The following is a 10,224-nucleotide window of genomic DNA, read 5'->3' on the forward strand; positions in this document are numbered from 1 at the left end:
GGGGGTAATAAGGGAATATGAAAATGGCCTGAGAATAGAGGATGTTAAAGAATAATTAATTTGTATGGTATGATAATGATATTTTGGTTGTGTTTAAAGAGCACTTATCTGTTAAAGATACACAATGAAGTGTTTCCAGGTGAAATGATGAGTTGTCCAGCTTGGGTTCAAAGCCTTGCTATTCAAATAACGTGCAGATCAAGCAGCACTAACTTCATCGGAGAGCCTATTAGAAATGCAGAAACTCCGGCCTCATCCTAAGAACCACTGTAGAGTCAGAATCTATGTTTTCACCATGATCTCCAAGAGATTTATATGCATACTCAGTTTGGAGGAGCACGGCTTTAAAATAATTGGAGAGATGGGATAAAAGAAAGAAGATTGGCAAATATTGAAGCTTATAGAAACTGGGGGATAAGTACATGGGGATATGATTGATTATAAGTCAAGTAGTTTTACACCAGGGACTGACAGACCGGATCAGTGTGTGTGTGTGTGTGTGTGTGTGTGTGTGTGTGTGTGTGTCTCCAATCCAGTGATTTGTTCTTGTTTACTAGTTTGAGCTGTAAATGTTGACATAAATATTGCCTGATTCCCTCCCCTTATAACTGAACAGCTTGTCAAGTTGTTGGGTAATATTCAAAAACCTTTAATGCATATTTCTTTTGAAAGTGTTCTTGTCATGGGGCACCTGGATGCCTCAGTCAGTTAAGCGGCGGACTTCGGCTCAGGTCATGATCTTACATCTCATGGGTTTGAGCCCCGCACCAGGCTCTGTGTTGACAGCTCAGAGCCTGGAGCTTGCTTTGGATTCTGTGTCTCCCTCTCTCTGTGCCTCCCCCGCTCGCACTCTCTCTCTCTCTCAAAAAAATAAATAAACATTAAAAATAAAATTTAAAAAAAGTCATACAATAAAAGTGTTCCTTGCCAAATAAAATTCTTCCTTTAAAATTTATGAAAAAGACTTATTTAAACTACTAATGCCACTTTATTGTCAATTCCCCTCTCTAGGGACGCTTGAAAAGACCTCTTAAGAGCCTTGATAGTGCTCTGTATGATGACGACCATGACGAGAGAGCAAGCAAGTAAGTCATGATGGATTTTAGAATCCTACTAAGTGTTGTGGCCGAAAGGCAGGAGTTCTAGGATTTCAAAAGATAGTTGAAAGAATGTACAGTCCTAGAGATCAGATTTTGCTGCCTTACGGTGTTCTTCTGCAAAAAGAGCCAGTGCTCAGTGGAGTCTCATGGGGGATGAATCTTGAGATGGGAAGAAAGATAGACTTGAAATATCTTATTCTTGGAAAACAATGATGCCTACAGAAATATCTGGAATAGTGTTAAAGGAGAGATAGAAACCCACCCAAGTTAGGCTCCTACCCACCTAGTAAAGAGGGGCAGGTTAAATGGCAGGAACAGTGATAATAGTCAATTAAAATAAATTGAGTCACGGGGATAGGAGGGGTTTAAGTCCATGGTGATATCAGAAGGTGAAATTCTAATACAAAATGTTAAAAATAATTTTACTATAAATAAGGAAAATAATAATAGTAGGTGTTTAATTTTTTTAAACAAGTTTGACATAGGGAATGACTCTTTTTTCTCTGTTAAGTGTATCTTTGTCTATATAAAGGAATATGCATTCTTCTCTAAAATAAATGAATAAATAAAGAGAAAACCACATACCAATATTGAGAGTTAACTTGGCTATAGCGAATCCTCCAAGTGTTCCGTCTACTATTTCTAAGGCTAATGTCCCAAATCCCACAGAATTAGACTGTGTGAAAAGCCCTGCTTCTGCTTCCAGATTAAGGACCCATAGCTATTTGTTTTTTCTTTGTGCATGTACTCAAAATTTCCCATATTTGTATTGGTATATACACATCTCTATGAAGAATTTGACCATGAACCAGTTAGCCATTTTGCTGTTGTTCCACCGAAAAGCACTTTGGTTTTAAGACTCTCTCACTGTTTGAATGTAACCGGGGGAAGGTTCTCATATGCCGTGTGCGTGACTGTAACTACTAGGATGTGCTTCATTTTCCTCCAGGTTATCCTCTGAAGATGGAGAAGAAGCTTCTGCTGATTTTTATGAAAGCGATGACTCCATTGAAGCAAGAGTAAAGACTCCTTACTCAGGTGAAATGGACCTACTAGGAGAGATCTTAGATACACTGAGCACACACAGCTCTGACCAAGGAAAGCTGGCAGCAGCGAAGAGCTTGGATTTCTTCAGATCAATGGATGATATTGATTACAAACCTACGGTTAGTTGATTTTTCAGCCTTAAAATCAAATGAAAACATACTTACCCTTTGCTATGAATTGCTTCATGTTATATATAGTCCTAGTTGGTCAAAGCGTTTAACCTCAAACAGGTGAGTAGTCAAATCTTCAAAAATATAAAATTTAACCACGAAAAATTCCAGTATTTTCCAATTTTGTGTCTGATTCTAGTGGTTATTGTCATTAATTGAAAAAAATTTTATTTTGGGGTGCCTGGTGGCTCAGTAGGTTAAGTGTCAAACTTTGGCTCAGATCATGATCTCACAGTTTGTGAGTTCAAGCCCCACATCAGGCTGTGTGCTGACAGCTCAGAGCTTGGAGCCTGCTTCGGATTCTGTGTCTCCCTTTCTCTCTGCCCCTCCTCTGCTCACACTCTGTCTGTCTGTCTCTTTCTCTCTCAAAAATAAATAAACACCAAAGAATTTAAAAAGAAAAATCAAAAAATGTTCTTTTATCAAGCATAATAGTCTCTTATGATCTGATTTTATAGTTGTCTTTCTTGGGCACTTTTTTAGATCTGAAATGTTTCTACTTTTCTTTCTATATTTCTTGGATCTTCAAAAAAGTGTTTAATAAATGTATCAATTCAAGTAATTTTTTTATTATATTACTTTAAAAATGAGCAGTGTTTTAAACAAATTGAACTGAATGTTTTAAAAAACAAGAGATGGAAGTATGAATGATGGCAACCATGTTGTGACTGTAAGTAATTCCAGAACTTGGCATTGACTATACGAGGTAGCTGGTCTGTTTGGGTTCTTTGGCGGGAGGGGACTTGGCAAGTTCTTTTTATTTAATTTTTCATCTTTATTGACATATATTTATATATTTTCTTGTTAATAGAGCCATTTGCAGGTGTTCAGAATTCACTATTGATGCTATATTTCTTCTGCGAGGAACTTCAAGTTCCCAGCCATGAAAGATACTAATATTTATTTCAAACTGGAAAATAATTTGCTGAAGTAATACTATAGACTCATTACAATTTTTCTGAATTTGTGGTTTCTGCTTTCAGAATAAATCCAATGCACCTAGTGAGAATAATCTGACCCTACTTTGCAGTGGTTCTGGTGACCAAGTAGAGTGGCATCTCGGGCAAGATGATAGTGCCCTTCATGGCAAACACCTTCCTCCATCTCCCCGGAAGCGAGTTCCCTCTAGTGGTTGGACAGATTCTCTGTTTATCCTGAAAGAGGAAAACAATGAAAAACACCTCAGTGTTGACAATGTGAGGGGACCCGCGGTCACAGAAAAGGCAGCTTCTGCTTCAGAACTGGATTTCCAGTTAGCTTTGCCTGAAGTTTCTGAAGATGAAAAGTGTAAAACAGAAAGGAAGGAAACACTAAGCCAGATTTCAGATGATCTGCTTATACCCAGCCTTGGGCGACATTCATCTACTTTTGTCCCTTGGGAGAAAGAAGGAAAAGAAGCCAAAGAGACTTCAGATGATAGTGGACTGCTTCATGAAGTGGTGTCATTATGTCACATAACATCTGCCTTCCAGCAAGACTTAAACATTTCAGAGGAAAACACAAGTGGAAACCAAACTTAAATCAACAGTTAAGAGTCATGTGCATCTAAGCTTCTATGGAGACATTTTAGGATTCCATGTAATCTCTATAGTAAACAGAATTATATGTAGGAATGACAGTTGTTGGACTGTCTAAAAATTATTGTTCATTTGGAGCATACATTTTTCCCACTCATTCATCTCGTGAGTGTGATTATATATTGATTGATTTTTTTAAATGTAAAGCTAATTCTCCTACTGTGCTCTTAAATCAGGTACTAGTTTGTATGTATGTTGGAAGTATATGTTGAACATATGATTTCCCAGTATTTGGTGCTTAATGCCATTCATTTATTTAAACTAAGTATGCATATATAACCCTTGCACATAACCAGTAGCTACTATTCTAATCTGGTTGAGCATGAACTGATCAGGATATCAAAACTTCTCAAAACTAGCCTGAAACTACTGAAACTGTTGACCCACTAACTGCCTTAATCTTAAGCCTATATTTAGCATACTTTAATAATTTATGGAATTACCTGTAAATTTTGAAGAATAAGTTATAAGTGTTCTGCAGAGCAATAATGCCTTTTTCTATTCATTGAATCAAGGACAAAATTAATTTTTCAAAGTTAAAAAGCTCTCTTGTGGACACTGCAGCCATGTTTTCCAAAACGTATAAAGGTACACATTTACCTTTCACTCAGTGAAATATATGAAGTGCTGAATTACAATGTGAAATTGATGACTTCTGTTTACAAATGAGACACTTTAAATTTTTTTCCCAGTCTCTCTGTATGCCTTTGCTATCTAGGAATCCAGTCCCAGAAAGCCAAACATAACATGAACTATCCTGATAAAGAAATATTCCTATCTTTTTTTTTCTTAACTAATAATTCTACATCAAATATTTTTATCATCTCAAATTTACTTTTTAAAATAATCGACTTTATAGCTTAGAAGTTTTTGATTTATAGACAAATTATGAAGAAAGTACAGAGAGTTCCCATATAACCCTATACACAATTTCCCCTATTATTAATATCTTACATTGGTATGGTACATTTGCCACAATCAGTGAACCAATATCGATAGTCCATGCTTTATTCAGATTTCCTTAGTTTTTCCCTAATGTCTTTTTTGTGTTCTAGAATCCCATCAAAGATACCACATTTCATTTGGTTGTCGTGTGTCTTTAGATGCCTCTTGGCTGTGACATTTTCTCCGACTTTCCTTGTTGCTGATGACCTTGACAGTTTTGAAGAGTACTGATCTGGTCCGATAAATTGTAAAATGTCCCTCTAATAGAATTTGTCTGCTATTTTCCTCATGACTACACTGTGATTATGGGTTTGGGGGAGGAAGATTCCAGAAGCGAAGTGTCACTTTCATTACATCATATACAAGGTACATAATGTCAGCATGATTTATCGTGAATGTTCATGTTGACTTTGATAGCCTGACTTAGGTGGTGTGTGTTAGATTTCTCCACTACACTTTCTCCCCTCCCTTCCTATATGGTAGTGTTTGTTTGGAAGGAAGTCACTGTGTATAGCCCACTCTTAAGGAGTAGAGCTTATGCTTCCTCTCCCAGAGGGTGGAGTAGCTACATAAATTATTTGGAATTCTTCTGCATAGGAGATTCGTCTCTTCTCCCTCAAATTCACTGTTAAATGTTGAAATTCATCTCACAAGGAATCATGCATTGACTGCTTCATGATAAGCTAGTTTGTCAGGAAAAAAAATCAGGAAAAAAAACCAGTGATGTTATGGTTAATTTGGTATTTGTGTATTCAGTATACACTCTGTACATCCCCAATCATGATTAGTTTTAAAAAATTGTCACTTTAGAAAAGATGTTTGAGAAACCATTCAAGAACCTCATCAGGACTGTACCCTAGAACATTTGCTGAAAGAATTTACTTGCGAGTTAAAAAAGGAATCTTGGAAGGGGTGTTGTTAAAAACATTGCTTAAAAATATTTATTCAGGTCAGTCTTTAAATAATTTAAAGAATTGACCAAGTTTTTTTCTTTTTACAACTACATCCCAAAATCTTAAGTGAATATGTTTTACTGAGGACAATTATTCATTCATGTTTATAAAGGAAGACAAGTCTTATTTTCCTTATAAGGATGGACTCAGTATACATTAAGGAAAAAAGTGTTTAATCCTTATTAAGACAAAAGCAAGACTCAAGGTTCTTGTCAAATTTTGCCTTTATATACTCATTACAAAAGTCCGTTTTACTTTGTTGAAGCGTATAGTAAAAGAAGTCAACTTATCAGAAGAGCTATTTTAAATGAGAAGGAAAAAAAGGTCATTCTGGTTGTGAATCTGCTTGGCAAATATTTCTTCATAATTTTTGAAAATAAAAAGCCTTTTTTAACACGACTGTTCAAATGAGGCACGGGAATGGGAATATTTTGAGTGTTAGCATAGGTAAAGCTGGGGTTTTAGTCCATTTGCTTAATAGACATCATGGCTTCAGAAATGTAAGTTCCTCTGTCGTCCAGTCCCCTCATGAGATGTTTGACTACAAAACTGTGTTGTGAGGGTATTTAGCCACTCACAAGCAAGTTTGCATGAAGGTATTTTAAACTGGACTTGTGCCTTATTTTAACATGCAAAGTCAGCTTTTATATTCTGTGTTAAAAAAAAAACAACAGCAAAAACAAAATCTGTACATGTTGTTCTTGGAAAGAATCCAAAAGACTAGTATCCAAGAGACTACTAATCTGAAAGTATTAGTATTTCAAATCACTAATATTTTGAGTATTCAAAGTCTTCTCTTAAACTAGACTTTCCAGTGCTGCGGTGGATGTAGGGAGAGTGAAGTGAAGTGAAGATGAATTCTGAAATAAACAAAAGTATTATCTTATTTTCTGCTATGCTTATATTTTCTATTATAACTAAATGAAATATTTGTGAACTCCCCTGCTATTTGAATTTTTTTTTCCCAAGCTACATCTGTTCCACAACAGAGTTGTATAAATGAATAGGACGTTTGGCTTTGGTAAATAGTCTTTCATATGGCCTCTAAACCATCATAATTCTCCCTGAATCCCACCATGGCTTTTATCCTCTTTGCCCTTAAATATTGCATTTGTGGTGTTTCAAGAGGGGATGGAAGAGTAGTGTGTGAATTTAGAAGCTGTCGTTTTGTTAAGTCAGTATGTTGTTAAGTGGCAGATTTTGATGGTTACCCACTTTAGCATATTTTAGAAAGGCACCAAAATATAGCAGGATTATTTTCCTGATTAAAAATGGATAACTCATCACTTAGGAAGTATTTATTGACTTTTATCAGTCGTATGCAAGGTACAATAGCTGAGGATTTTAGGAAATAAAATAATTAACCTAGTCTCTGCTCTGAAGGAACCAATTAAAACATTTGAATTTAAAAGGAAAAGAAATTATAAATCTCATTAATAATAATAATAATAATAATAATAATAATATATTTTGCTTAGAAGTTATTAGCCCAAGATTCTAACATCAAAAAAAGTCTTTTAAGGCTGCTTAATCAGAAAGTGCTCTAAGTACAGAACCACAGTACTATTTCCAATTTCATTAACTTTATTATTATAATGAAGTATAATAATGCTGCTATTTTAAGATATCTATTTCTAAAGGACAGACTTAGAGGCTCTTAGAAACTAAATGTCCTTGTTTATCTGATTGTCTGTCACCACTATGCTCAATCCTTTCACCAGGCAGCACAGGGCTCTATAATGGAATGATGCTTCTTTGCAATACTGAGGGCCACTTTACTTAACCTTAGGGCTAACTGAGGGTGTGGGTGCATGTTGATGGAAACTAATTTTTACTGTCTTTATCTTGATAATAGCATTCTCTAGAAACGGTCTCTGCTGTCCCTGCCTCTTAAATTAAAACTGTGTCAGTGCTGTTGTTAGGATTCTGTGCTAAGATCCTGATGGTAGAATTCAGGAATGTTCATGAATTAGTTGTTTCTTAAATAGCGTGAAGTAGACTCATGATCAAGAGGAGAAAACTGTGAATGTTCTCATAATCAGCACTAGATCTCCCTTCTCATGCAGAAAATCTGGATTTTCAGGAAAAGATTATTTTCATGAATAAATTTTCTAATGCAAATGCCATTTTGTTTAGCGGAACAGACCCTGATTCTGGGTAGATATTTGTAAATGAGAATGTAAGTTTCAGAAAGTAAAATGAATACCCAAATCTCATCCCCCAAAGCACTTCTTATAAGGAAATAGCTTTCACAGAGTCTCTGTCAGTACTCACATCTTTCCTGTGTCGCGCCCAGTACTTTGTTCATGTCTGTTTCTTAAAGCTTACTTAAGAGGCAGAATTATTTTTGAGCAAACCGTTTCGCATTTTCATTTGGTCATGATAGGGAATTATGTGTATTTAGAAAGATGCACATTTTATTTTGGAAATAATAGGATTTTGTGCAATATTTTTCCTGCATAATTTAGTTTATATAAATATGCACATCTGCTTTTCTAGCAGATGCCTTAAGGTCATGTTTTTCAGTATTTGTGTAAAATTGTATGTAGCAATGTTCTATGTGATTTTAGAAAAAAAATCCTTTATATTGTTGGCAGGAGAAATGTTTTTGTTTATTTAAAGTAATTATGGATATTGCATTATTGTATCATAACTAACTGCCTCAGCAACAATAAATATGCAATAAGGAAATCCTGAACCTTAGGTTAGTATTGACAATACTATTACTTTAAAAGAAATGTATATAGTGCAAAATGCTGATTTTACATGTGTACATGTAACAGATACTCAGTTCTACCACATAAATCTAAATGGCATTTGTATGGTGATGACCACATATGCAGATTGTAATATCCTTTGTGATGAATCTTTGGTAAGATTTATAAAGGGCATTGCCAATACTCCTTGACTGTCTATAAATTAAGTTAATTTTTGTATGATGTACAGTTTGTTTAACCTTAGAGCTTCTATAGATTTCTACTTTTATTATACTTGAACGAGGCAGAAAAGCACTGTGGAATATCTGTAGCTCTGGATGCGATCTGCAAACATACCAAAAAATTAAACAAGGTACTGAACAGCAATATTAGCTGGATGCTTTCTATCCAGAAAGCTGTGTTTTTTTTTCAAACCATCCTTTAATTAAGTAATTTAAAACATGCAATATTTTATCTTAAAAGATTGCAAAGTCACAAATGATTACCTCTTTGATATGATAAATGTCCAGGTCTCTTTTGTCTCTGTGTTATTTCACTTCTCAGATGAGAGCCTTAATGAGGTACCTTAACAAATCCACCCTCTGGTTGGTTATGTGATGTTTAGGAAAGGACAGAATTAGAACCCTGTGCATGCTAAATGCACCACAGGCATCAAGTATAACTTCCATGTGGTAATTTTGAGAACCATCTAATGATCATATACCAAAAACAAGACTTCTTGACTCTGTTACGATTTAGTACTTACAGCAATGCCTAAAACAGCAAGCAAGTATGAACTGCATGAAGTCCACAACTTAATATGCATAAAGGTTTTTTTTTCTATAAAAGGTACATGAGGGGTTCAAAATGGAGCTTTTCCAAAGGTTATTTCTTTTGCTTTAAATGACTAACTGTTTAAAAGTACTGAACATCTTGAGCTTTTTTGCTAGACATGGTGACAGATATCTGTAAAAACCTACCCAGCATTGAGAGTTGTTTCAGTGTTCTTGCATCCTTGAGGCTACAGTATAAATCATCTCTAAAGTTGACTACTATTGGGAGGACATTGTGCATAAAAGTGTTGTTTGGGGATTTTTAAAAAAATATGCAAACGCAAATATTGGATGAACTACATACTACCATAAAGTGCCCAACAATGCAGTTATGAAATAAAATTGGTCATAATTAAACTTTTGCATGGTGGTGACTCTTCTTTTATAATTAGCCAGTTATTCCCTCGGTGTTCTAGGTGACCTGCTGTCGGACCCAACTGTCTTCATCCCTGAGCTTTGTAACTGTTGCAGTGTAACTTCAAGCCTGAATCTTTCTGACAGGTCTGTTCGAGAGGTATCCATTCCTTCATGTATGGTCAACTAATTATATTCAGTTCTAAAATCATAGAATAGGTAAGTAGAATGTCACCAAATGTACCAGAGCAGGACCATCCAAGCCAAATGACTGTATTTATTGACTTCCGTTTACAAGTCGAGGACAGAGGTGAAATACAGTAAAGTATATGAACAATGCTCTAGAGACTGGAAGGGTGAATGTCTCATCCAAGAGCTATGATAGTTGCACCTAGGGAAAAAGTCAAATTCCTACTGAAATGAACATGATATTTCCCTTCAGTTGCAGAATTTTGGGGGGGTAATATGCTGAGATTGTCTTGTTTCCATAGAAGCAGCTATGGTCTGACAACAAGAAAAGAGATATTATCCTTGTACACGTAAAGTTTA

General features: G+C 35.4%; 1 protein-coding gene across 2 annotated transcripts in view; it reads left to right on the top strand.

Moving 5' to 3' along the window:
- Positions 1 to 4,653, top strand: part of DENND1B (DENN domain containing 1B) — a 257,800-nt gene extending 253,147 nt beyond the window's left edge. For both annotated transcript variants that reach the window (XM_027074606.2, XM_027074605.2), the window contains 3 exons: positions 1,012 to 1,085; positions 2,050 to 2,266; positions 3,301 to 4,653. In XM_027074606.2, the coding sequence (XP_026930407.2) occupies positions 1,012 to 1,085; positions 2,050 to 2,266; positions 3,301 to 3,837 (828 nt within the window). In that variant the 3' untranslated portion in view covers positions 3,838 to 4,653. The remainder of the gene's footprint in view (positions 1 to 1,011; positions 1,086 to 2,049; positions 2,267 to 3,300) is intronic.
- Positions 4,654 to 10,224: the final 5,571 nt, after the last annotated feature.

The sequence above is a fragment of the Acinonyx jubatus genome, chromosome E4 (assembly GCF_027475565.1).
Source record: "Acinonyx jubatus isolate Ajub_Pintada_27869175 chromosome E4, VMU_Ajub_asm_v1.0, whole genome shotgun sequence".
NCBI classification, from domain to species: Eukaryota; Metazoa; Chordata; class Mammalia; order Carnivora; family Felidae; genus Acinonyx; species Acinonyx jubatus.